This window comes from Strongylocentrotus purpuratus, unplaced genomic scaffold (genome assembly GCF_000002235.5).
Source record: "Strongylocentrotus purpuratus isolate Spur 01 unplaced genomic scaffold, Spur_5.0 spur5_scaffold_8, whole genome shotgun sequence".
Classification (NCBI taxonomy): domain Eukaryota; kingdom Metazoa; phylum Echinodermata; class Echinoidea; order Camarodonta; family Strongylocentrotidae; genus Strongylocentrotus; species Strongylocentrotus purpuratus.
Window position 1 is genome coordinate 20441058 of NW_022145614.1, and position 27315 is coordinate 20468372.

A 27315-nucleotide genomic window follows, 5' to 3' on the forward strand; every position below is an offset into this window, starting at 1 on the left:
TATAAAAAGTCTAAAATACTTGAATTTTCCCTTTTGAATATATTTTATTTTAAGGCTACAAATGGCTCTCCATAATTTTTAAGTCCAACTTAGAGTTAAGTTTGACTTTGGATCTTTGTGAAACACCCCCCTGGTCATTATCAATTGGAAGAATAATTCCATTGGAGTTTAGACAGTAAGTCTGTTTCCAATCAAACTTTACCCAGGAGGACGGATATGAAGTCCATCGCTTGAAGGATGGATGCGCACCCCCCCTCTTTCTAGTTATAATGCTGACCATTCTCGAGAAACACAAGATCAAAGACTTTCAAGAACCTAACTGAATGATAATTTCAATATATGCTATTGTACATCCCAATAAATTCTGTTCAGATTAATGAAATTGCCTTGGGTTGATTTCTTCAAAAATAGTTGAGATTGTGTATTGATTTGATTTTAATTTGATTTGAACTGTTGAAATGACTAATGACAACCCTGGATCAACAATAAACTTAAAAGCACATTTCCATGATATATCTACTCGCCCTTCGACTTACCACCAGAGACAGCAACATTGAAGGCGCACTGAGCGTCATTTCCACCGCCATCGGTGAAGGTGTAGATGACGACAGTTGATCCAACATCGAAGAAGTCTCCAGGGTTGAAGTTGTTCACTACGGTTGGGGCCACACCAGAGTTGTCCGTAGCTGTTGGGATAGCCCAGGTGACAGCGGTACCACCGACGCCAATCTCGACCTCAACAGCGATATTGATTGGACAGCTGATGATTTCTGGTCTCAGGTCATCCACTGATTTATGAAAAATTGTGAGTATATTAGATATATGCATATATAACAATCTTTTTAGTTGAAGTTTTTAATCACCCACATTTACTTATTTAAAGATAAAGAAGAGGCAGCTTTCTACATATACCGTAGTGTGAAATAATTAAATAATATGCTGCTAATAAAAGCAGATCTCTCACGGTCCGATTGCTGTCCAAATACAAATTAATCCCAATTTGTATTAATCTACGTTCATACACAATTACTATATGTTGATTATCTGTCATTGCATATTCATATTTAACATTTCAGTGAATATAACGAAAGTTGTATTAAACTTTTACCTGCGATGACTTTTATGTGGAATAAACGACGTTATCAAAAAAATCACTAAGAATATCATCCGATGAGACTCACGTGTGTTGACTGTGACATCAAAGGAACAAGTACTTGGGTTGCCGCTTTCATCCTGGTAAAGGTATGTTACTGTGGTAACGGTACCTGCCTGGAATTCATCTCCTGCAGTAGCACTCTGGCTGATGAGATTGACAGTACCCGAGTTGTCCTGGGCAACGGGTGTCGTCCAGGTAGTAACAGCAGTTGGAGTTCCAAGAGAAACCACCAAGGTGATGTCGTCAGGACAGAAGAGGAATGTAGGAGATGTTTGGTCTAAAACGAAAGAAGTATGCGTTCATTATATTTGAAGCAATGGTGGTCAAGTGTTTGGTCATTACTTGCAGGACATGTATTTTTTTTCTTCGATTTCCAATCTTCAATGGTAACCTTTCTTATACTTCAGAAAAATGTACAATAAGCGATGTAAAGCTTTACTGCATTCCACTAAGAGTTCGGAGTGCCATTTGCACCCGTTTTTGTGTTTGGTGTTGGGTCATTTTTTTTCTCCAATCATCTTCATTAATAGCTAAAACCAAATCCCTGATGCGTAAGTTTTTATTTCTGCACATATGCATATATTATTGCATGAACATATCTAAACTTGAAATACAACATTGCCCTTACTTTTTTCACAGCTGACTTTGTATCTTTTATATAGATATGATTAGTACTACAAAATCAGATACTACAACTAACAAAGATAACAAGCTCTTATTGAAGAAGCTTAAAGTAATCAATCTTTTCATTACACGGATGGTTTGACTAACACCTACCGAAAATTGTAACGGTGAATGAGCAAATGGCCTCATTGCTTGCCAGATCTCTGAAGGTGTACGTAACCGTGGTAGTTCCAATCGTAAAGACGTCACCACTATTGGCAGTAGAGACCAATAATGGTACATTGCCAGAGTTGTCTGTGGCGGTGGGGACGGTCCATTCAACAACAACTGCAGGAGCATCGTCTGGTAGTACTTCAGCAATGTTTTGTGGGCACCCAGTGATGACTGGATCAGTCATGTCCGGTCCGACTGTGAGTGCGAGACGAAAAACACTGTCAGTATATATTTTTGCCAGTAAGGGAGGAAGTTATAATCCTTCTAGGGCAAACAAAATGGTTGCAATAGAAATTTTTTATTTTCAACTTACATATCATAAATAATTTCCTATTGCCACATTCGATATCCCTTTTATCACATAGATCGTTCATATGTTGGACAAATCCTAAGCTTTAAATGAAATAAGTTATGAACAATGTGAAAGTGTTGCTAGGCACAATTTATTGCTTATTAATTTCTAATAGACATGATCTCTAATAGGCATCATCATCACCATCATCATCATCATGAAGTCGGATTCTTTGTTGAAGCAAATCTACGCCGACATAGACATGTACCAAATTCAAACCTTCACCTTCCCTACCCATATACTCCTTACAGCAAGAACAGCGAAATTTAACTTACTGTCGATGGTCACCAGGAAGTTACAGACTTGGAAGTTGTTGGAAGCATCTGTGAAGGTGTACGAGACCTGCGTGGCAATGCCAGCGGTGAAGAGATCCCCAGGGTTGGCGTTGTTGCTGGTTTGTACGCTACCAGAGTTGTCGTTAGCCTGAGGGACCTGCCATGTGATCGCAGTAGAGGTGGTACCAAAAGGCACGTCCAGATTGATATTGGTTGGGCAGTTAGTCACAACAGGGTCGGTGTTATCTGAATTACAGGGAGGACGGAAGAAAATTAAATTACTACACAAGTCAGACCATCAAATCGACTCAAAATAGACCAATAACTTGGCCATTTAGGGTAATTCAAATTTGTTTAGGTCAGTCTGTAGTCCGTCTGGTGTAGGTCTTGTTGGTGTTACTAAAGTATTACATGGGATTCATTTTGTTCTTGCAATATTCGGTGATAACTTGAGAAATGCCCCTAATGACAGAACGTCCTTTTCTTTTCATTTACCGCCATGAATGATTGTTCTCTTTTCAAATCAATTTCATATCTCAAATAGTTACTACCAATACAATCTGATATTTGTACGATCCAGAGTTGGGATGTCTACGATTTATTTGGATACATTGTAATTCATGCAATCTTTAAATCTGGAGTCTTTGCCCCTTTAGAATGGATGCTTCACGCTCTCCAATATTTATTAAACATAATTTCATTCTTACCGATAACGACGACATCAAAGATACAGAATGCCTCGTTGCCAGCAGTATCCCTAAAGGTGTAAGTCACCGTTGTGGTTCCAATGGAGAAGAAGCCTGGAGCATTGCTGACGAAAACCTGTGGATTGTTGCCATCGTTGTCAACAGCAGTCGGGACTGTCCAGTCGACGCTGGCCCCGGGTAGGTTTTCGCTTGCCTGGACAGCAATGGTGGATGGGCAATCTGAGATCGTTGGGATGCTGGTGTCACCAAGAGCTGCAGGAGAGAGGAATGCATGAACAAGCAGAGAAGAGGAGGGATAGAGAGATGGAGAGAGGAGATATATTGAAAGAGGGATGGACATAGAGAACAAGAAAGGAACAAAGGAGAGACAGGAGAAAATATAACCAAAGAGAAAGATTAATACATTTGATAATGAACAGTTGTTAGCATAAGGATATGACTTCTGATGTACAAGTAATATATTTCTCGCTTGGAATAACGATATAATCATGCCAACAATTTGTGATTTGTATATTTCCACTTGAGAAGTGTGCGTCTTTATGAGTACTATATATTCACTATTTCCTGTAGATAAGTCTTCCATACAAGCAAACAAAGTAACAATATAACCCACTTCCTTTAACACACTAAAAGTCTCTGATTGAAATCCCGTTTCAAGAAAGGGTTTCAGGAATCTGTATACATTTACAATATAACAATTGAAGATGTTAAGCTTACCCACAACAAAGATATTGAAAGTACAAATGGCATCGTTGGTGAAATCATCAGTGAAGATATACACGATCTGAGTGTTACCACCAACTGTGAAGGAGTCTCCGGGATTGGCATTGTTGGATGTCAGCGAAACAAAGCCAGAGTTATCGGTAGCCGAGGGAACCGTCCAGGTTACCACGGCAGAGGTCTGTCCGAATGGCACCGTGAGGGAAATGTCATTAGGACAGTTCTGGATCATGGGATCGGTATTGTCTGTGGGATGGAATGGAGCATTCAAAAGTATGGATTTTATTTCATGATACTTCCTAACTGTTTAGTTTCTCCCATCGTTTGGGTTTGTTAAAAAAAAGGTTTCTTATAAGTTGAAAATGACGCCACTCATCTTACAAGGTGGTTCATAGGATCAAACTCGGCTTCCTATATAATGGAGGAGTCAAGGTCTGGATTGGATTCCAAAATTGTCATCATCTTTTGTTTTTGCTCACTTTCTCCTACCTCCAGGGTTTGGGCTTGTTCAAAAATGGTTTCAGTAAGTCAGAGATGCTGCCACTCGTAATAATAAATGTACATGTATAGACGAATGTGATTTTAGCCAGAATTTACTCGCTTATAATAAAAATGTATCTATAACGTGATGGAGACGCGATTATTCAGTGGTAGAGCATGGTCTCGTAACTGGGAGGTCCTGGGTTCAAAACCCAAGTCAAAGCGCTAGTGCCCTTTGGTGATGATTTTAATCCTCTTTACCAAGTCCCTCGGGTAGGACTTAAAGCCGTCAGTCTCTTGGTTACTTGCTTACAAGCTTACACATGCTTTCTTAGCAGTCGGGTAAAACAAACCTTCATACCATATGAAACCATGTACCAGATCAGGGGGTTCTGAAAATAATCCTGTAAAAAGGATCACCAACACAGTTTAATAATCTTCGTGTAGAGCTATTGCTTGCAACGATGTTAAAAATTAACATCCTGACTTCATGAAGTAGGCCCTAGGTTCTTGTAGACATACAACAACTTTACGGTTTTTCATATTTTTAGGGAATTATGACCTTAGAATTCTTAGAAAAGACACAAAAGCCCTGATTGATACTCTTCAATCTCTGAATAGCTATAGATGACATAGATCACTTTCAAATGAGTTTTAAAAAAAGTCTATTCCACACTTACACACACAGTTCTTTGTCTACGATAGAAGCTTTCATAATATGCTGTCAAGGTCTTGGGAAATATGATCTCAGAATTCTCAGAACAGACACAGCCCGATTGGTACCCTCCAAAACTGTTAAGGTATAGATGATACGTCTGCAAGGTCAAGCTGTTTTGTCCCATACGTTACCACCACATCCGAGTTGTACCACTTATAATAGTTGATGGCTTACAAGAAGCTTGCAACAAACTAAATATCAACATAAATGATACAACTGATATCAAGTGGCCAACTACCCTGGACTTGCTCGTAAACTAACAACTTTTTATTTTTAATTCGGATGAAATTAATCACTGTACTACAACCACCTACCAGACACAAGAACATTGAAGGAGCAGATGGCATCATTGCCAGTTGGATCTGTAAAGGTGTATGTCACAGTGGTTTCTCCAATGAGGAAGAAATCATTAGGAGAAGCTGAGAACACAACATTGACTGATCCAGAGTTATCGGTAGCCGATGGTGCTGTCCATGTCACAGAAGCACCATTGCGGGAGCTGTCCGCGGTGACTTCAAGGTTTGGCGGGCAGTCAACGATAACGGGGTCAACGGTATCTCCAAGCACTGAAAATACAATAGAAAATGTGGAAGTTAGTGCGTCTTGCTTTAATACACATGTTACCTCCACTTCATGAGGAAAACACAATTTTCAAGGTCTTCCTGATTAGTATGGGCTATCTAACAATACCATAGCCAAAAACATGTGATACAAGCGTTACCTTGGTATTTTACGTGCTTCTTTAATACACTGTAATCCTGCCTCTACTCTTCAAAGTAGTTTAATATTGTTGCAAGAATTGTTTACACCGAAATTACGTAGCTGCAGTAAAATCTCCTAGCAAAGTGCATTCAAAAATGCAAATGGAAATGAAACCAGGTTGTATTCCAAATAGGTTAGATCAAATCTACCTGTGATGATGATATTGAAGGAGCACACGGCAGGGTTGTTCTGGGCATCTGTGAAGGTATAGATGATCCGGGTGAAGCCAACTATGAAGACATCACCGGGAGATGATGTGCTGGTCGATGTGACAGCACCGCCAGAGTTGTCGGTGGCTGTGGGCACTGTCCATGTGACAACGGCACTTGTGGTTCCAAAAGGCACCGAGAGGGCGACATCGGAGGGGCAGTTGACGATGGAAGGTGAGGTGGCATCTAAAATGAGGTATTGTAAAACGCAACGTGAAGAAGAGCATTACAAATATTTTGACATGGTATCTCGACTGATTTCCTTTCCTGCTCAAAGTGTTTTTTCAAAGTGTAGTATTATTGCCTCATCGTGAAGCAAAAACAGTTATGGACTACAAATGTTGCAGAGTGTTTCTTTAACAAAATGTGTAAGTGAACTTTTCTCGTTTACCTTCACAGGGAAACTGTAAACTGTTATAAAAAGCTCTGACATAAACGAGATATCTGACCTAACATAGAAATTCTGCTGGTCCCTCTTATGATATAACAAGATGCATGATATTAAAAAAAATATAACATCATTTTCGATGTCTTTGCTACAGCATTGTTATCGTGTTTTTTTAAAAAATCTACCCCTACACACTTTGTTCATGACTCAGATAAATGATATTCGATATCCATCCTATACCATCTTCAGTAAGCTTGGTTAATCAGGGGTCGGGTGAACTTGGCACTACGGCAGACTTAGCATCGTGTGGACATTAGCTTTTAAGAGCTCAAGTGCAAGCCACACATCGGACCTCTAAATAATCTTGACAAATATGCGCTCGATGCGAAATTGCACTGAAATACTTGCGATCGATTCAACCCTCTTAGCTATCTCGGCCATGATTTCCGCCGATTCTGAGATATTCCCGATGCCGGGTAAGCCTGGATCTGGATACTCACCATTAACTCTGACATTAAAAGTACAGATGGCCATATTTCCTGCATCATCGGTAAAGGTATACATGACGGTAGTCTCGCCGATCAGGAAGATAGAACCAGGGCCAATCGTTCGGGTTACTGCTGGGGTATTTCCGGAGTTGTCGAACGCCAAAGGCTCTGTCCATGTAACAGCAACACCGTTTGTATCGCTTTCACTGTCCACAATGATGTTACCGGGACAGCCGGAAATGACTGGATCAATGTTGTCATTCTGAGCTGAAGTTCAAAAACGAGATATAGAAGTGTGAACCGGCCTCGTGCAATACAAGGGTTCAGTGACTTGTGGCTCACGTATGGAATGAACATGAGTTGCACCCAACCCCATATGCATTACAATTAATTTTTTTAATACATATATATCACCAAAATCCAGCAACAACACAATGTTTCAAGAAGTGTGGTGTCATTGTATAAAGACCACTCAAGGATGAAAATAAGAGCAGTCTTAAGGCTTTTTATACACATTATTGCTAAAGATTGTTTGATTGTTTGATTGTGCAAGGGCACACCTCTAGCTTATTGGATTTTAATGTATCACCACCACATTTATAATATACACGTGTTGGTATTAATCGGGAAATTACCATAAACAGGTTGTTTCACATCCACTTAAGTTTTAAAAAAAAAAGTTTTTCCATTCTCCATTTTCAGTCGAAATAAGACATTCAAATATCCCATCCAATCCGATACCAAAGGTATTTGATATTGTGCCTTTACCTAACAGTTATAAAGCAGTGCAACAGGAAGCAAGTGAGTCAATACAATCCTAACAACATAAATGGGACTTCAGAGGTTTCTCTCAAAGTTCAACAGATGAAGGTGTCTTCACAATAGTACGTTGCCGGTTCACAGCTTTGCGGTAGCCAGTGTAAAAGACATTTCAAAGAGAATCTCACCAAGAACGATAACGTTGAAGCTACACTGAGCAGGGTTGTTCTGGGCATCGGAGAAGGTGTAGGTGACTTGTGTTAGGCCCAATGGGAAGGTATCGCCGGGGTTGTCGGTTGAAGTCACAATCACATTTCCACCAGAGTTATCGACTGCTGAGGGAGGATTCCAGGTGACGGAGACACCGGTAGTGCCAAATGGAACAGTGACCGAGATGTCAATTGGACAGTCACTGATGACGGGTCCGTTGTTGTCTGTTTAGGAAGTTTGGTGGCAGAGGATAGATCTTTAACGTATGTGAACAATATTTTAAGTGAATGAGAAAAGTTATAATTCGGAAAATGCCAAAAATGGATGAAAAGGTTATCAAACTATGTGAATATTTATGTATTACAATGATTACCCGTTTTTTGCAGCTTCAAACATAAGACTGGTCATATTCCCATTGATTTTATGCAGCAGAATTGCTATGTTCTGAAGGCTTTCTTCAAGTCCATACAAAATCACATATTTTTAAAACTTAAAACACTACAGATATTATCTTGATGTTTGAGTCTTCCTTCCTGCAATGATTCTTAACAATCAGATGACTTGTGACAGTCATCTATACAAAAGCAGCTATCGTGTAGTTGTTTTAACCCAAATAAAAGGGCATTGGTCTTCATATGGTAGAAATCTGGAGCAACACTACCGACGCGACAGCTTCGTGACACGACGCCGATTCCTTACCAATGACGGTGACGGTAAAGGTACAGCTGGCAGGATTGTTATTGCCGTCAACGAAAGTGTAACCGACCACGGTGGATCCAATGGGGAACATGTCTCCAGGACTCCTAGAGCTCACTGCGGTTGGAATCTGTCCCGAGTTGTCGGTGGCTGTTGGCTCCAACCACGTGACAGACACCTGGTTGTTGTCGGACACACTGTTGACGGTGATACTGGAAGGGCACCCACTGATCACGGGAGGTGTGTTGTCTATGGTAGCTGCACAATCAATCAGAGTGAAGACTTTTAGCAAACAACTCCATTTGTAAATTATAAGCATCTTTCTAAACATTATTAAGATTATTAAGAGAGTAAGCATTTTGTAGAAAGACAACAAAAAACATGATCACGAAGACTTAAGAATCAAGTCAATACCCTATTGTCTATTATATATTTTAAATACTTGCAATACTTGTGTCACTGTAATGTTTGCACTTTTCAAAAGGTGGTGGACAAGGCTATTGAAATTTTCTAACTTTCATTTTGTTAAAAAGGAGATCCAATCATAAAAGCAAAGCAGAAAATCAGAGAAGCAGACTGGTGATAGTTTGAATGAAATCAGACAAAGATAAAGCTATGAATTTTTGACAGTTGTGATCCCTATACTTTTAGAAACTAAACATTTGCTTAATGGGTAATGTCACTGTGATGGAGTGCCGGACGCCTTTCCCATTTGTTCCAACACAAAATGAATAAAGTGTCATTCATTCAAAATGTATTGTTATAGAGTGTCTTTTCCTTAGAGAACCTATAATATTATAACAACCATTGTTAAATTTGAGTAGTTGCACAAGGGAGAAGGAACTAGGGAGATACATTGTACAAACGGCAGAGTTGCCCGTGACGTCGTCAACAATCCACTTACAAAACGATTTAGCATTCACATAGCCATAATAGAATAATATTTTAAACATTCATTACTCACTTATCATTGGTCAGATTCATTTCTGTTTCTATAAATGTTCTGCTTTTATGCGAATGCACATATTACAAAGTTGAATTGCCATTTAAGTCTTTGCAATTCATGTTAAAACTACTTTTTGCTGCTAAGTTCACTATTGCTTGAGGTTTGAAGACAATACCCCCTATAAAGAAGGAAAATACATTGGTGTATGTACCATGTATGAAATAGATATGACAAATATATATTTGTGACATAACTACATGTAGTATGATATGGGGTCACATAAAATGAAGCAAACAACATCACATTGGTATCACCAAATAATACATGTAGGAGAATTGCTCAAATGTGAGAGATGAAAAAATAGAGCTATCTGACAAAAGAAAAAATAATCTTAAGGCCAGAGACCTAGAAGAATCATCTTGTGAAACTTCTGTCAGCTGTCGGGAGGTTTATGATACCTAAGTTTCAGAAAGTGACCATCCTGACCTGATTGGTCGAAATCAAATTAAGTTTAACTTCTTAGTTGCATTCAAATGTAAAAAAAAAAAAAAATAGAAAAAAAGAAGAAGCACTGGAAATGGAGAGACGAGTGTTGTACTATCAACTATCGAAGGCGTGAGGTTGAAGGAAAGTGTTGACTTGGTAGGCGTTCTGCGGAAAGGATAGACAACATCAAGAATTGGGAAGGTGGAATGTAAGTAGCAAGAGTGAATGTGCGAGAAGCCGAAGGCCCTGAGGGGCTACGGAAAACAGTAGCAGTTAGTAATAGCAGTACACTGCATATTCGTTATGTATTGAACGACTTTACACAACATTGGATGCATCACTCCTGACACAGGGGTTGTGTTAAGTTGTGTAAAAAAAAATCTACACAACTTAACACAACTCCTGTGAAAAGAGTGAACCATCCAATGTTGTCTAAAGTCAATACACAAAGAATTTTCAGCGTAGTTATGTTATGTTATAACATAGTAGTCACATAGATTGTTCGGGAGGCCCCAGGATCACAACAAACAAAAATGAAATGTTATGATTAAATGTTGTAAATGGATAATTCGTGAAAAGACACATACCCTCAACTGTGATACTAAATGAACACAAAGCTGAATTGGCAGAATCATCGCTAAATGTATAAACCACAATAGTTGTTCCGACAGGGAAAGAATCCCCTGGAATGGACGACGATGATGATGTGACTGCTCCAGAATCATCAACAGCTGTTGGTTCAGTCCAAGTTACTGCAACTGCGGTATCACCTAGTGCTGTCTGGATAGTTATGTCTTCAGGACAGTTGTTAATTACAGGTGCAGTGACATCAATGGTGGCTAAATTAGTGTTAGGAAACATATATTAGTTATCAAAATAACCCCATTTTAAGATAATACTGGTTTTGTTAGTTTATATAATAATATATAAGAGTTCTTCGTTTTGTAGTGACAATTATTGAATGATAGATAAATGGGGTTTAATTTTGGGATATTATTCCCAATGATTCTATGTCAAATCGGGCCTGTGTTTTGGGTCAGGATTAGCTTTATACTGAATGAAATTTCCGTTATTCTAATCAGACAATTTCTATTAAAATAAAAAATTTGATACAAATAAGCATCATTGCATCAAATCAATATAGATTTTTTAAATGAAATTATAGGAATATAAGTTTTTAAGGGTATCCATGATTCTATTATAAACTGTGGTTTAAATTCCACACATAATGTTATACAGACACTGTACACATACCCTCAACCGTAACAGTGAAAGAACACACAGCAGAATTGGCAGAATCATCGCTAAAGGTATAAACAATCAGAGTTGTTCCGACAGGGAACGAATCGCCAGGACTTGAAGATGACGTTGACGACACTGATCCAGAATCATCCGTAGCGGTTGGCTCGGTCCATGTTAGTGCTACCGCAGTGCCACCCAATGTTGTTTGAACGGTTATATCAGTTGGGCAGTCATTAATAATAGGTGCAGTGACATCAACGGTGGCTGAATTAGTGTTAGAAAACATACATCGATTGTTAAAAAAAAACCATTGTGACCTCGGGATAATTGTCTTGTTAGTGGTGCTTATAGAACTTGAACATAAAATCAAAACATTAAAATATTCAATTGAAAGATAGGGTAGTATGTCAAGTCCCCTATTCAATTGGACTTGTTATCTTATAAGACCGGGTCAATTTTTTTCTAGATCTTGGGATAGTGGCAAGAGTAACATCTAGTTTTTATTCTCAAATATCCTATCTTCTAATGGGATTTAAATTGGACGTGTGATAAGGGGAGAAAGAACGGATGGGAGGAAGAACGGATGGGAGGAATAACGGATGAGAGGAATAGCTGTAGACCGAAACAAAAACAAAAAGTAGTGCAGCCCATAGTCATGGATTATATTGTAAACGTTTAAGAATGATATTGACAATAATCATGAACAAACACATTTTATAGAAACGTACCCTCAACCGTAACAGTGAAAGAACACAAAGCTGTATTGCCAGAATCATCGCTAAAGGTATAAACAACAAGAGTTGTTCCGACAGGGAACGAATCGCCAGGACTTGAGGATGACGTTGACGACACTGATCCAGAATCATCCGTAGCTGTTGGCTCGGTCCATGTTAGTGCTACCGCAGCGCCACCCAATGTTGTTTGAACGGTTATATCAGTTGGGCAGTCATTAATAATAGGTGCATTGACATCAACGGTGGCTGAATTAGTGTTAGAAAACATACATTGGTTGTTTAAAAAAAAAACCACTGTGTCCTCGGGATAATTGCTTGTTAGTGGTGCTCAGAGAATGTGAACATAAAATCAAAACATTAAATTATTCCATTGAAAGATTGAGTGCTATGTCACGTCCCCTATGCATTTTGACATGATATCTCATAAGATCGGGTCAATTTTTTCTAGATCTTGGCAAAGTGGACCAAAGTAACATCTAGTTTTTATTCTCGATTATCCTATCTTCTAATGGGATTCAAATTGAACATGTGATAATGGAAGAAAAACGGGTGAGAGGAATGGCTGTAGACCCAAACAAAAACAAAAGGTTGTGCAGCCCATAGTCATGAATTGTATTGTAATTGTTTAGGAAAGATATTGACAATAATCATGAACAAACAAATTTTATAGAAACGTACCCTCAACCGTTACAGTAAAAGAACACACAGCTGTATTGCCAGAATCATCGCTAAAGGTATAAACAACAAGAGTTGTTCCAACAGGGAACGAATCGCCAGGACTTGAAGATGACGTTGACGACACTGATCCAGAATTATCCGTAGCTGTTGGCTCGGTCCATGTTAGTGCTACCGCAGTGCCACCCAATGTTGTTTGAACAGTTATATCAGTGGGGCAGTCATTAATAATAGGTGCAGTGACATCAACGGTGGCTGAATTAGTGTTAGAAAACATACATCGATTGTTTAAAAAACCCACTGTGTCCTCGGAATAATTGTCTTGTTAGTGGTGCTTAGAGAACGTAAACAATAAATGAATCATCAATATTAAATAATTCCATTAAAAGATTGGGTAGTATGTCAAGTCCCCTATGCAATTGGACACTATATCTTATAGGGTCGGGTCAGGGTTTTCTAGATCTTTGGATAGTGGACCAGAGTAACATCTAGTTTTTATTTTCAATTATCCTATCTTCTAATGGGATTCAGACATGACGTGTGATAATGGGATGAAGAACGGATGGAAGGAAGAGCGGATGAGAGGAATGGCTGTATTCCTAAACAAAAACAAAAAGTTTGTGCACCACGTAGTCTTGAATTATTGTAATTTTGTGAGAAAGATATTGAAAACAATCATGGACTAACAAATATTATAGACACGTACCCTCAACCGTTACAGTGAAAGAACACACAGCTGTATTTCCAGAATCATCGCTAAATGTATAAACAACAAGAGTTGTTCCAACAGGGAACGAATCGCCAGGACTGGAAGATGACGTTGACGACACTGATCCAGAATTATCCGTAGCTGTTGGTTCGGTCCATGTTAGTGCTACCGCAGAGCCACCCAATGTTGTTTGAACGGTAATATCAGTGGGACAGTCATTAATAATAGGTGCAGTGACATCAACGGTGGCTGAATTAGTGTTAGAAAACATACATCGATTGTTTAAAAAACCCACTGTGTCCTCGGAATAATTGTCTTGTTAGTGGTGCTTAGAGAACGTAAACAATAAATGAATCATCAATATTAAATAATTCCATTAAAAGATTGGGTAGTATGTCAAGTCTCCTATGCAATTGGACACTTTATCTTATAGGGTCGGGTCAGGGTTTTCTAGATCTTTGGATAGTGGACCAGAGTAACATCTAGTTTTTATTTTCAATTATCCTATCTTCTAATGGGATTCAGACATGACGTGTGATAATGGGATGAAGAACGGATGGAAGGAAGAGCGGATGAGAGGAATGGCTGTATTCCTAAACAAAAACAAAAGTTTGTGCACCACGTAGTTTTGAATTATTGTAATTTTGTGAGAAAGATATTGAAAACAATCATGGACTAACAAATATTATAGACACGTACCCTCAACCGTTACAGTGAAAGAACACACAGCTGTATTTCCAGAATCATCGCTAAATGTATAAACAACAAGAGTTGTTCCAACAGGGAACGAATCGCCAGGACTGGAAGATGACGTTGACGACACTGATCCAGAATTATCCGTAGCAGTTGGTTCGGTCCATGTTAGTGCTACCGCAGCGCCACCCAATGTTGTTTGAACGGTTATATCAGTGGGGCAGTCATTAATGACAGGTGAAGTGACATCAATAGTGGCTGGATTATGGTGCAGGAAACATAATTAATTTATTGTTAAGCCATTCATAAATAAAAGGTAATGTTTGAATCTGTGACTAGATTACACAAAATTAGTCAGTAAAAACAAACACCAAAACGTTAAATTGTAATGAGAAATTGTAAATAAAAGACATAAACAGGCGATACACAATTTTTCAGGAAATACCAAACACCTTAGCACAAGATATTAGTGCAAGCAAGCAGTCACAACTAGCAAGGATACAGTTCACCTTTAGTGAATATATACGTCTCTGACGTGATTGCATGGAAACAATTCATATATGCAAGGCACCACTTACTTTCAACAGATACCTCAAATATACAGAAGGCATCGTTTCCGGCGGCGTCAGTGAAAGTGTATGTGACAACGGTTGTACCAGGATTGAACGTGTCTCCAGGATTAGCAGACTGAACTACTTGAACTGGGCCACTGTCATCCGTTGCAGTAGGCTCGTTCCAGGTGACTGCCACTGCAGTGCCATCCAAAGTCGTCTGGACAGTGATGTCGCTCGGACAACCACTGATCACTGGGTCTGTGTTGTCAACAGTGGCTGTGAATAATTGAAAAAATAGAAAATAATAGATGGACCATATGCTAGTTCCTGGACTTTATGCTTAAATGGCCCAACTTCGTATTCCAGCACCGAAATGAAGTCTTAATTTGGAGGAAAAAAACACTAACCAGATCTTGAAGACAACAAGGCATGAGTACTTATGGACGGATGTGTGCAAAGTATTCTTTTCATATACGTTATTTCTCATCTTAAATGGAGCACAATGTTTAGTGTAAATAAACACTGTGTAGGTGTGCGTGTGCGCGTTTTTTGTTGTTGTTGTGTGGTTCTTCTGAGGTGTTTCTATAGTTATTTCATCACAAACCTCTAATTTCAAATGTTATTTAATTACCACAGTATTTAATCTTTAAAAAAAATCTGCATCAGTTTAGACTCGAAAACTGAACTAAGTACTGGTGAGAGATTAATACCAACCTGTTACAGCGACTGTGAAAGTACACGTTGCCTGGTTACCAGCACCATCCTCAAACACATAGGTGACTTCGTTGACCGTACCGGCCTGATAGAAGCCGTTGTTGGAGGATGGTCCAGCAACTTGCGTGACTGTCCCAGAATCATCAGTGGCAGTCGGGGAATTCCAGAAGACAAAGACGAAATCATTGTTGCCGGCATCGACACTAAAACTTGCAGGGCAGTCGAAAATGACGGGATCTATGTTGTCCCCAGCAGCTACAGCGGTTTCAAAGAGAAGGATTTATTGATGAATCTTCCCTATTGACTAATCAGCACATATCAAGAGATTAAATGAAGGAAATCTGCTATATATGGTGATATGAAAGCGGCCACTTTATTTTTTGTTTGGCTTAAAGGTTAAGTATGCAAAAAGGTCCCGTGGTGATTTGAAAAAAATTAGATAAGAAAAACATTCATGAAAACCTGAATATGTGTTTCATTTGGAAATCATTGAAGCTCCCAAAGGTAAAACTAATTCCGTAACAGAAATATTCAATTAAAAAAAGCAAAACATACAAGGCTGGCATTAAAAAAAGGCATACCAGATACGGTCACAAAGAAAAGACAGCTATAGAGTGTATACGATTCAAAACTCAAATTAGAACAATAGGTTCTTCTCTATGGAAATGTCATTTTCATTTGGGCTGATAAGTATCAAGGAGACAGATCACTGAATTCAAGAAACTGAAAACCAGACTTTTTTTATACAAATATGAAAAAGTAAACATACCAGAAACAGTCACAAAGAATGGGCATTGGGCATCATTTCCTGCCCCATCAGTGAATGTGTAGACAACTTGGGATGTTCCGACGATGAAAGTATCTCCAGGAGACCTATTAGAGCTAGATGTCGGAACTGCGCCAGAGTTATCTGTAGCTGTGGGCTCAGTCCATGTGACAGACACTCCGGTAGAACCAAATGGGATAGCTACATTGATGTTATCTGGACATCCAGTGATGACAGGGTCAGTGTTGTCACCAGTAGCTAGAGTGAAAATGTACATAAAGGAGAAAAAGAAATGTTGAGGTCTCGTGGTAAAAAGGATGAATGTCCGAAATGTTAACAAGGTACATGGATTGAATTCCTGCCACAGCACCGGAATCTTTTCCCCAAGTTATAAATATATATTAGCCACACACGACCCAGGAGTACATGATAGGAGTATTCCTTGGATGCACCGAGCACTACAATTACATGTAGACGTTATACCATAATCCTATATGTACCGTACAAGAACAGAGTATCATCATCATCATCATTCATCATCAATAAAGTCATCGTCATGTAATACACATGTAATACACAGTCCCGATGGCCTCCTTTACACGCTATATCATAATTTGATGTGTGCCAAACAAGAACGGAAAAATTATTATGGTGATGATGATGATCATCATCATTCCGATTATCATTATTGTAATCGTCGTGGTCTCCCTAACGTGTAACTGCAGTATTTAGCGTTCGAACTACAGAAACTTAGCACTGCATGTACATGATTCTGAAAAAAATAAAACTCCGGAACTTACACCATTTGAAATCAAATTTGAAAACATGGTACATATCCATGAAATTCACCTGTCAATTAGCACTGATAAGTATGAATAGACAAATCTTTGAATACAAAAGAGATCCAAAATCACATATTTGTAATCAAGATATTATGGTAAACATACCAGAAACAGTCACAAAGAATGGGCATTGGGCATCGTTTCCTGATCCATCAGTGAATGTGTAGACAACTTGGGATGTTCCGACGTTGAAAGTATCTCCAGGAGATAAGTTAGAGCTAGAGGACGGAACTGCGCCAGAGTTATCTGTAGCTGTGGGCTCAGTCCATGTTACAGCTACTCCGGTAGAACCAAATGGGATAACTACATTGATGTTATCTGGACATCCAGTGATGACAGGGTCAGTATTGTCACCGGTGGCTATAATAATGAGATGATGAGATGACATGGATATTAGGATGAATGTATTGAGAGATAAAATGTACACAAAGAATATAAAAAGATGCTGAGGTCTCGTGGTAAAAAGGATGTGTCAACTGACGGTCAATGGCCAGGTATCGAATTCCTGCCACAGCACTAAAATCTTTTGTCAAGACAATAATCTACAAAGGCAAACCAGGAGAACCTCGAAGGATTATTCCTTGAATGCCATGAGCACTTCAGACACGGACACGCTATATCATAATTTGATGTGTGCCAAACAAGAACGGAAAAATTATTATGGTGATGATGATGATGATCATCATTCCGATTATCATTATTGTAATCGTCGTGGTCTCCCTAACGTGTAACTGCAGTATTTAGCGTTCGAACTACAGAAACTTAGCACTGCATGTACATGATTCTGAAAAAAATAAAACTCCGGAACTTACACCATTTGAAATCAAATTTGAAAACATGGTACATATCCATGAAATTTACCTGTCAATTAGCACTGATAAGTATGAATAGACAAATCTTTGAATACAAAAGAGATCCAAAATCACATATTTGTAATCAAGATATTATGGTAAACATACCAGAAACAGTCACAAAGAATGGGCATTGGGCATCGTTTCCTGATCCATCAGTGAATGTGTAGACAACTTGGGATGTTCCGACGTTGAAAGTATCTCCAGGAGATAAGTTAGAGCTAGAGGACGGAACTGCGCCAGAGTTATCTGTAGCTGTAGGCTCAGTCCATGTTACAGCTACTCCGGTAGAACCAAATGGGATAACTACATTGATGTTATCTGGACACCCAGTGATTACAGGGTCCGTGCCGTCACTGGTGGCTATAATAATGAGATGATGAGATGATATGGATTTTAGGATGAATGTAGTTAGAGTGAAAATGTACGCAAAGAATATAAAAGGATGTTGAAGTTTCGTGGTAAAAAGGATGAGTCGACTGACGGTCAATCGCCAGGTACAGGGATCGAATTCCTGCTACAGCACTAAAATCTTTTGTCAAGACAATAATCTACAAAGGCAAACCAGGAAAACCTTGAATAAGTTGAATGCCATGATCACTTCAGACATGGAAACGCTATATCATAATTTGATGTGTGCCAAACAAGAACGGCAAATTTTTATGGTGATGATGATGATCATCATCATCATTTCGATTATCATTATTTTAATCGTCGTGGCCTCCCTTAACGTGTAACCGCAGTATTTAGGGTTGAAATCACTGACACTTAGCACTGCATGTAAATGATTCTGGAAAATAAAACTCCGGAACTTACACCATTTGAAATCAAATTTGAAAACATTGTGCCTATCCATGAAAGTTACCTTTCAATTTGCACTAATAATAATAATAATAATACATAACATTTATTAGGCGCTTAATACAGGTGTTTCTAAGCGCACCATTGTCTGACTTAAAATTACCAACTAAAACTTGTAATAAACACAAAAAAATATAATACAATATAATCATGCATATATATAAACAAAAATAAAAAATGAGATCAAACATAAGGTCAAACATAAGATCAAACAAAGAATAAGATGGTGTGCACCTCCTGATAAGTATGAATAGACAAATCTTTGAATACAAAAGAGATCCAAAATCACATATTTGCAATCAAGATATTATGGTAAACATACCAGAAACAGTCACAAAGAATGAGCATTGCACATCGTTTCCTGCTCCATCAGTGAATGTGTAGACAACTTGGGATGTTCCGATGTTGAAAGTATCTCCAGGAGATAAGTTAGAGCTAGAGGACGGAACTGCGCCAGAGTTATCTGTAGCTGTAGGCTCAGTCCATGTTACAGCTACTCCGGTAGAACCAAATGGGATAACTACATTGATGTTATCTGGACACCCAGTGATGACAGGGTCCGTGCCGTCACCAGTGGCTATAATAATGAGATGATGACATGATATGGATATTAGGATGAATGTAGTTAGAGTTAAATGTACACAAAGAATATAAAAAGATGTTGAGGTCTCGTGGTAAAAAGGATGAGTCGACTGACGGTCAATCGCCAGGTACAGGGATTGAATTCCCGCCACAGCACTAAAAATTTTTGTCAAGACAATAATCTACAAAGGCAAACCAGGAGAACCTTGAAGGATTATTCCTTGAATGCCATGAGCACTTCAGACATGGAGACGCTATATCATAATTTGATGTGTGCCATACAAGAACGGAAAATTATTATGGTGATAATGATCATCATCCTCATTTCGATTATCATTATTTTAATCGTCGTGGCCTCCCTGACGTGTAACTGTAGTATTTTGCGTTCGAACCACAGAAACTTAGCACTGCATGTACATGATTCTGGAAAATAAAAATCCGGAACTTACACCATTTGAAATCAAATTGGAAAACATGATGCCTATCCATGAAACTTATCTTTCAATTCGCACTGATAAGTATGAATAGACAAATCTTTTAATACAAAAGAGATCCAAAATAAGATATTTGAATGCGAAATAAAAACATAAATTGGTAAACATACCAGAAACAGTCACAAAGAATGAGCATTGGGCATCGTTTCCTGATCCATCGGTGAATGTGTAGACAACTTGGGATGTTCCGATGTTGAAAGTATCTCCAGGAGATATGTTAGAGCTAGAAAACGGAACTGCGCCAGAGTTATCTGTAGCTGTGGGCTCAGTCCATGTTACAGCTACTCCGGTAGAACCAAATGGGATAACTACATTGATGTTATCTGGACACCCAGTGATGACAGGGTCCGTGCCGTCACCGGTGGCTATAATAGTGAGATGATTACATGATATGGATATTAGGATGAATGTAGTTAGAGTTAAAATGTACACAAGAATATAAAAAGATGTTGAGGTCTCGTGGTAAAAAGGATGAGTCGACTGACGGTCAATCGCCAGGTACAGGGATCAAATTCCTGCCACAGTACTAAAATCTTTTGTCAAGACAATAATCTACAAAGGCAAACCAGGAGAAGCTTGAAGGATTATTCCTTGAATGCCATGAGCACTTCAGACATGGAGACGCTATATCATAATTTGATGTGGGCCATTCAAGAACGAAAACTTATCATGGTGATGATGATGATCATCATCATTTCGATTATCATTATTTTAATCGTCGTGGCCTCCCTAACGTGTAACAGCAGTATTTAGCGTTCGAACCACAGATACTTAGCACTGCATGTCCATGATTCTGGAAAATAAAAATCCGGAACTTACACCATTTGAAATCAAATAGGAAAACATGATGCCTATCCATGAAAGTTACCTTTCAATTCGCACTGATAAGTATGAATATACAAATCTTTGAATACAAAAGAGATACAAAATAAGATATTTGAATGCGAAATAAAAACATAAATTCGTAAACATACCAGAAACAGTCACAAAGAATGAGCATTGGGCATCGTTTCCTGATCCATCGGTGAATGTGTAGACAACTTGGGATGTTCCGATGTTGAAAGTATCTCCAGGAGATATGTTAGAGCTAGAAAACGGAACTGCGCCAGAGTTATCTGTAGCTGTGGGCTCAGTCCATGTAACAGCTACTCCGGTAGAACCAAATGGGATAACAACATTGATGTTATCTGGACATCCAGTGATGACAGGGTCGGTATTGTCCACAGTGGCTGAGAGTAAGGAGATGCAGGGAATGAAAAGAATTAAGTTTTTAATCATTACAAGTCACTTTTATGCCATGGTCACAACTGGTCATGCACTTCTGCGCAACTGACTCGTTCGTTCGTGTCTCCTTAGATCAAGATAGTTATGTAAAGTTCCTTAATTAAATTAAATTAAGTTTTTCCATCGCCCGATTGCTGCAATGGCCGTTTCATTAATAACAAGGGCCAGGTCTTCATCTGTGCAACCCGTTCCGCCGCACTGCAAGATGTGGAACTGGTCAACATGTACAGTGTACCGTGTATTTCACAGAGAATCACTGCATTGGATACGTAGGTCAGCATGTATTGTCAAAGAAATGCAGGATCATTCGAGCACCTCCAGGAGGTTGTTGGACAATCTCTGCAAGCGGGCATATTTTTTCAATGAATGCAGGTGGCACATGCAGCCATTGTACTTTTTGCAGTGGTCTCAAACAGCCGTGTGGCCTAGTACACAGCTAAATGGAGCTGTAACACACCGTGCTAGTTGCCTGAGAGGATGGAACAAGGGGCCCAGGAGGGATGGCAAGTAGGACATACGAATCACAGGAGTTTGCCTGTAAGCCACCCACAGCTACACACATGCACATGCAAAAGGACCCACAATGAAATGTGACCATAGCATAAAACCAGCCGTAAAATGCCTAGTATCTAAATGCTCCAGGGAACATTGTTTCATATTCCTGGGAAGTAACTGTCTGGTAAGCTTCAACCCCACATTCTACATTTTCAAGAATCTTGGATATACCTTTGAATTTTAACGTCTCTTTTAATATAGTGTAGGATATCCAACAAATTTACCTTTGGTAGAAAATTGGCTTGGTTGAAGAAAGAAAAATCGAGCTACAAGAGTACAGGAGTTTGAACATTTAATGATTTTGAAAAGTTGATATTACTTCTTCCCATTTTTATTTTTGCAGCGAGTCATTTCATAAATGATAACCATAATGTAACATGGACAGTACATGTAGTACATTCATGATTTAAAGTGGAAGCGCGGGCTATTCTGATTGATGTTTTATAAAGATATTTATTTAGCTGGTTATCAATATATGCCATTACATCAGTGGTTTAAGGCGCTTGACTGGAGATGCGAAAGATCGGGAGTTCGAATCCAGACACGGCACCAATATCCTTTGGCATTGTCATTGTTAGTCAAACAGTTTTTGAGCATCAAGTAACGCCTGGCTGGAATGCTCCCCAGGTAGTGGAGATTGTGCACAGTGTGTGCGGGCAATTATTGAATCCAATGACCGGGGTAATAGTTAATCTGTAAAGCGCTTAGAGACATCGTAAATGTATTGAGCGCTATATAAAAAGCGGAATATTATTATTATTATTATATTCCCAATTGACGATTCCGATCAGCGATCGCACATAAGTTCCTTGTATTTCCAGTTGTAAGTGTTTTATTTTCATTTTCTGCTTCAATTTATGCTAATTACTAACAAGTCAAAGGGTTTCCCATTTTCCATTTACAAATGAATTAAATACATTAGACAAGATACTTAAGACTATCTTGAATGATTCGCCACAAGCAAGACATCATTCGTATATTTTGTCACATACTCTACCAAACACATTTGTAAATTAACAGGAACAAATTTTTCAAAAGGAAGAAAAAGAAAATCTTCAGTACTGATACTTTTATAAACCAAAATAAAATCTGAGGAGAGAAAATAATATAAAATAATCTTAATTCAAAATCAGATATGTTTACTGATGAAGAAACAATAATTTGCTCCCATACATCTGATCTAAATCAATACAATTATTACATGAAATATAAATAAACTTCCCAATACAGATGTATAGTAGATAATTTTTAATCTAATGTTTACAAAACGGCATCTCCCTCCATGATTTAACCGGGACACTTTTCCCGAAATTGTCATAAGTACTAGTTCATCGACATCCCATTGAAACGCGAATGTTGTAATTAACACACATTTCAATGGCATGTTGTTGAAAACGATGCCCCGGTGTCTACTATGAACCCTAAATACATTATAAATTGTGATAAAAACATTTAAGAGACCACATCTATGTAATAAGCAGACTAAAAAGGGTTTTAGAATGACAAAACATTCGGAAGGGATGGCTGAAACATACCCTCAACAGTGACAGAAAATATACAGAACGCATCGTTTCCCGACGCATCAGTAAATGTGTAGGTAACTTGGGTTGTGCCAACACTAAAAGTATCTCCAGGAGACCTGTCAGCGCTAGATGTCGGAACTGCGCCAGAGTTATCTGTAGCTGTTGGCTCAGTCCATGTGACAGACACTCCGGTAGAACCAAATGGGATAGCTACATTGATGTTATCTGGACACCCAGTGATGACAGGGTCAGTAATGTCGTCGGCTATAATAATGAGATGATGAGATGATATGGATAACAGGATGAATGATACGAGGAAGACATAAAGCTACAGTCTTCAACTATTATTAGCCAAACATGGAAGATGCCAGGAAGAGTATATATATTTACATATATGGATAGAAGCAGTCGCAATACTAAGAACAAATGGACAAACTACTGCGGGGACATATAGGAACTGACATATATATATTCTATATCAGTCAGTGGACACAATAGCAGTGCCCTAAAAGCTTTAGAAAATGGTTACTTAAAGTGTTTTTGACAGTTTGTATAAAAGGGTCTACCGATTGCAATCATCTATGCATTGCTTGAAAATAGATCAACTTCCAAAACTAAACATTAAAAATTCGCATCACCAGTTAGTGATAATAAATTAAACATTTTTACAGGGCTCTTCCAATAAAATCTAAGATCAGAATCAGATACTCCAATGTTTTTCTTGGCATAGTGATTTTTTGTAAGCTGTTTTATTTAATATTTGAACTATTTCTCCATTATCTTTTGTATGGTTCTTAAACTTTCTGTATGTCTTTATTATCTCTGCATGTACAATCACTCGGATGCACATGGTAAATATGTGTCAAGTCCAAGTGATCTAAACTGATCTTACATGTAAATGGCGACTAAAGCAAGAACGTACCCAAAACGGACACTGTAAAGCTACATTGTGCCTCATTCCCCGAGGCATCCTGAAATACGTAAGTGACGTCATTGGTGCTTCCAGCTGGATAAAAGGCACTGTTTGATGATGGTCCAGAGACTTGCGTGACTGCCCCAGAATCATCAGTAGCAGTTGGTGTATTCCAGGTAACAAATATATGGCTATTACTGCCGGCATCGACAGTAAAGCTTGCAGGGCAGTTGGCAATTACTGGGTCTATGTTGTCAGCAGCGACTGTATGTATTTTACAGAAAAGGCTTTATAAGAGCATGTTCAACTATAGTTGCCTACGTGGCGGACCCCTGTTTTGCTAACCTACAAGGACATGCTATCAAGCACTTAGTAGGGGTAGAAAGCTAATGAAACCTACCGATATCAATGCAGTTGGGACAGCTCACTGTGGGGAAGGTTTTGGAGGCGTACATCCTAACATGGCACATGCAACGAAAAATCTCCTTTTTCCCCCTTCTTATAAATAACGATACATTTGATGACAATTATGTTTAGTAGTCTGAAGTATGGGACACAAAAAATGGTTAAAGCAAATAAACAAATACAGTACTACACTGTAGGGAACATGATTTGGATTGGAGAAAAAAGATGTCTTGGGAAAAGGGAAGAAGACATACCACTGACAATCACAAAGAATGTACAGAAGGCATCGTTTCCTGATCCATCAGTGAAAGAATAGGTAACTTGGGTTGTGCCGACGCTGAATGTATCCCCAGGAGAATTAGTAGTTGTAAACATGACAACTGAGTCAGAGTTATCTGTAGCTGTTGGCTCAGTCCATGTGATAGCAACTCTGGTAGAACCAGACGGGATAGCCACACTGATGTCATCTGGACATCCAGTGATGACAGGATCAATGTTGTCAGAGATGGCTATTGTGATGTCAATGACATGGCAAATGAAATGGAGAGGACGTAGCCAAATGCTTACAATTCAACAGACAGTTACAAAACAAGAAATGATCACAAAATGAAGGATGGGAATACATTTCTGAAGCAAAAATGATTTTTTGTTGTTGTTGGTATTATTATTTGTTTTTATAATTAAATTTGTTTTTAAAATCTTGCTATTTGTTTTCTAATAAAAATATGTATAAATTATGATTTCACGCCCTTGTAGCACAAAGCTTATCAATTCATAATATGATTGATTTTCGTGATTGGTTCTATTGATCACTATGTGCAATCAATCTTAAGTATTCGTACAATCTATTGCTAATGTTTGTGTTGCGGGGCCCAAGTCGGTTTGGTTTCCTCTTCAAACGGATGTATCAAGACAATGAAAAGAGAAGTGAACAGAAACATACACATAAAAGCTACCAAACAAAGACAGAACAAAATGAAAAGAATGCATCTATAGGGATGTAATCATCTAAGAACGTATTGTGGGTAGCAAGAAGTACGCTCTACTGAGTTTATATCTATTTCGTGTAAACTTAACTTTGAAAGAATTAACTAAAGGCAATCATAAAAAGAGATTTAGTTTGCAACATGTATATGAATACTATGGTATGAAAGGCCGACCAATAATGGAGACAGAAGTAAAACATACCAGCAACAGTCACAGAAAATGAACAGATAGCAAAGTTTCCTGATCCGTCAGTGAATGTATAGGTGATTACTGTCGTGCCAACGTCGAATGTATCTCCAGGAGATCTGGTCGACTCAGAAATGACTGTGCCAGAGTTATCTGTAGCTGTTGGCTCAGTCCATGTGATAGCGACTCTGGTAGAACCAGACGGGATAGCCACACTGATGTCATCTGGACATCCAGTGATGACAGGATCGGAGTTGTCATTACTGGCTATTGTGATGACAATGACATGGTAAATGGAATGGAGATGAAATTGACACAACCCCATTGCACCACATCACAAGACATGGCAACAAATCTTTCAAATGATGCAAATGAATCTATGACAGAACTAACATAAACAAAATCACAATGACTACCACCATGCAATACAATATTGTATGACATATACATAGGTATTCTGCTCATGCATCGTTCTTCATCAAAAAAGAACCAGCCTTGACAGCAATTGAAGTTGAGTCAACAGAGTGAAGTGAAAAGAAGCCTCCATGCATTTTGCCACTTGGGACCATTTCACAAGCTTTAATAATAGCATAGTATGGTTTGAGCATGCGTCAGTGAAACTAAGGCTGATGATAAATGGAGGATCTCCAAATACACAATGACAAGTGCAGAGATGGCAAGTGGATAGATGGCAATTACATAGATGGCAATTACATAGAGGGCAATTGCATAGATGTGAAGTGCTTACCGAATAAAGGCAAGACAGATGGTTCTTCTCTCACTCACTGGCAACAGCGACAGAAAAACGAATAGATAGCAAAGTTTTCAGAGCTAGAGGTAAACCTAAACCTAACAAGGGTGGTACCATGCAATATTGAAGGGGTTGTGCACAAGAACATGCAACAATGAAACTAAAGCAAAAGAGAAAAAATAAAAAGCCAAGGATCACAACAGGCAAAATGACAAGTGCTATCCATAATGTACTGCAGGAAGCTGACAAGGCAAGATGACTAATTGCCCTCTCTCTCTCACACCAGCTAGAGTAACAGGATAGTAACAGAGAGCAAGTTGACAGAATTATCAATACACTACACGTCTACTGCCAAAAAGGTTTGTGACATGCAAGGGGGTGTGCACAGAATATTTTACACAGTAAACATGCAACCATGAAACTAAATATGAACACAATGAAAATACTCTGTGAGAAGACAACATCTGAAAGAAAAGGGACAGAAAAAAAAGCTGAAATACCATACAAATATATTAGCATTCATGTGAAATGCAAAATTAACTTACCAGCTACAGTGACAGTAAATATACAGAAAGCGTCGTTTCCTGATCCATCAGTAAATGTGTAGGAAACTTGGGTTGTTCCGATGTTGAAAGTATCTCCAGGAGACCTAGTAGAGGTAGAGGATGGAACCACGCCAGAGTTATCTGTAGCTGTGGGCTCAGTCCATGAGACAGAGACTCCGGTAGAACCAGTCGGGATAGCTACATTGATGTTATCTGGACACCCACTGATGACAGGGTCAGTGCCGTCACCGGTGGCTATA

General features: G+C 38.7%; 2 protein-coding genes across 35 annotated transcripts in view; both read right to left on the reverse strand.

Annotated features, from left to right (window-relative positions):
• Positions 1 to 27315, reverse strand: part of LOC578978 — an 80425-nt gene that overhangs the window by 34523 nt on the left and 18587 nt on the right. For 4 of the 34 annotated variants that reach the window (XM_030976203.1, XM_030976201.1, XM_030976205.1 and 1 more), the window contains exons 6-33: positions 27056 to 27310; positions 24191 to 24445; positions 23281 to 23532; positions 20881 to 21135; positions 20017 to 20271; positions 19153 to 19407; positions 18078 to 18332; positions 17224 to 17478; positions 16280 to 16534; positions 15511 to 15765; positions 14821 to 15072; positions 14249 to 14500; positions 13547 to 13798; positions 12844 to 13095; positions 12160 to 12411; positions 11444 to 11695; positions 10777 to 11028; positions 8761 to 9015; positions 8040 to 8285; positions 7105 to 7359; positions 6157 to 6402; positions 5560 to 5811; positions 4045 to 4293; positions 3328 to 3579; positions 2621 to 2866; positions 1934 to 2188; positions 1182 to 1433; positions 537 to 788 (exon numbers count right to left, since the gene is read on the reverse strand). In XM_030976203.1, the coding sequence (XP_030832063.1) occupies positions 537 to 788; positions 1182 to 1433; positions 1934 to 2188; positions 2621 to 2866; positions 3328 to 3579; positions 4045 to 4293; positions 5560 to 5811; positions 6157 to 6402; positions 7105 to 7359; positions 8040 to 8285; positions 8761 to 9015; positions 10777 to 11028; positions 11444 to 11695; positions 12160 to 12411; positions 12844 to 13095; positions 13547 to 13798; positions 14249 to 14500; positions 14821 to 15072; positions 15511 to 15765; positions 16280 to 16534; positions 17224 to 17478; positions 18078 to 18332; positions 19153 to 19407; positions 20017 to 20271; positions 20881 to 21135; positions 23281 to 23532; positions 24191 to 24445; positions 27056 to 27310 (7071 nt within the window). Of the gene's footprint in view, positions 1 to 536; positions 789 to 1181; positions 1434 to 1933; positions 2189 to 2620; positions 2867 to 3327; positions 3580 to 4044; positions 4294 to 5559; positions 5812 to 6156; positions 6403 to 7104; positions 7360 to 8039; positions 8286 to 8760; positions 9016 to 10776; positions 11029 to 11443; positions 11696 to 12159; positions 12412 to 12843; positions 13096 to 13546; positions 13799 to 14248; positions 14501 to 14820; positions 15073 to 15510; positions 15766 to 16279; positions 16535 to 17223; positions 17479 to 18077; positions 18333 to 19152; positions 19408 to 20016; positions 20272 to 20880; positions 21140 to 23280; positions 23533 to 24190; positions 24446 to 27055; positions 27311 to 27315 lie in introns of all 34 variants that reach the window. The other 30 variants (XM_030976202.1, XM_030976216.1, XM_030976215.1 and 27 more) reach the window with 30 other exon arrangements.
• Positions 24452 to 27049, reverse strand: LOC105447109 (hyalin-like). The gene is made up of 2 exons (XM_011684779.2): positions 25775 to 27049; positions 24452 to 25095 (listed from the first exon to the last, which is right to left on the reverse strand). Exons 1-2 carry the CDS (start codon positions 26082 to 26084, stop codon positions 24773 to 24775), a joined length of 633 nt encoding a protein of 210 aa, XP_011683081.1. The 5' UTR covers positions 26085 to 27049; the 3' UTR covers positions 24452 to 24772.

Excerpts from the sequence above, each read along its gene's own strand:
- LOC105447109 (XM_011684779.2), bottom strand. The coding sequence starts at position 26,084 with ATGGGGTTGTGTCAATTTCATCTCCATTCCATTTACCATGTCATTGTC. Across the intron at positions 25,096-25,774 it reads ATTTTCTGTGACTGTTGCTG|CCATCTCTGACAACATTGAT; the intron begins GTATGTTTTACT and ends ACATCACAATAG.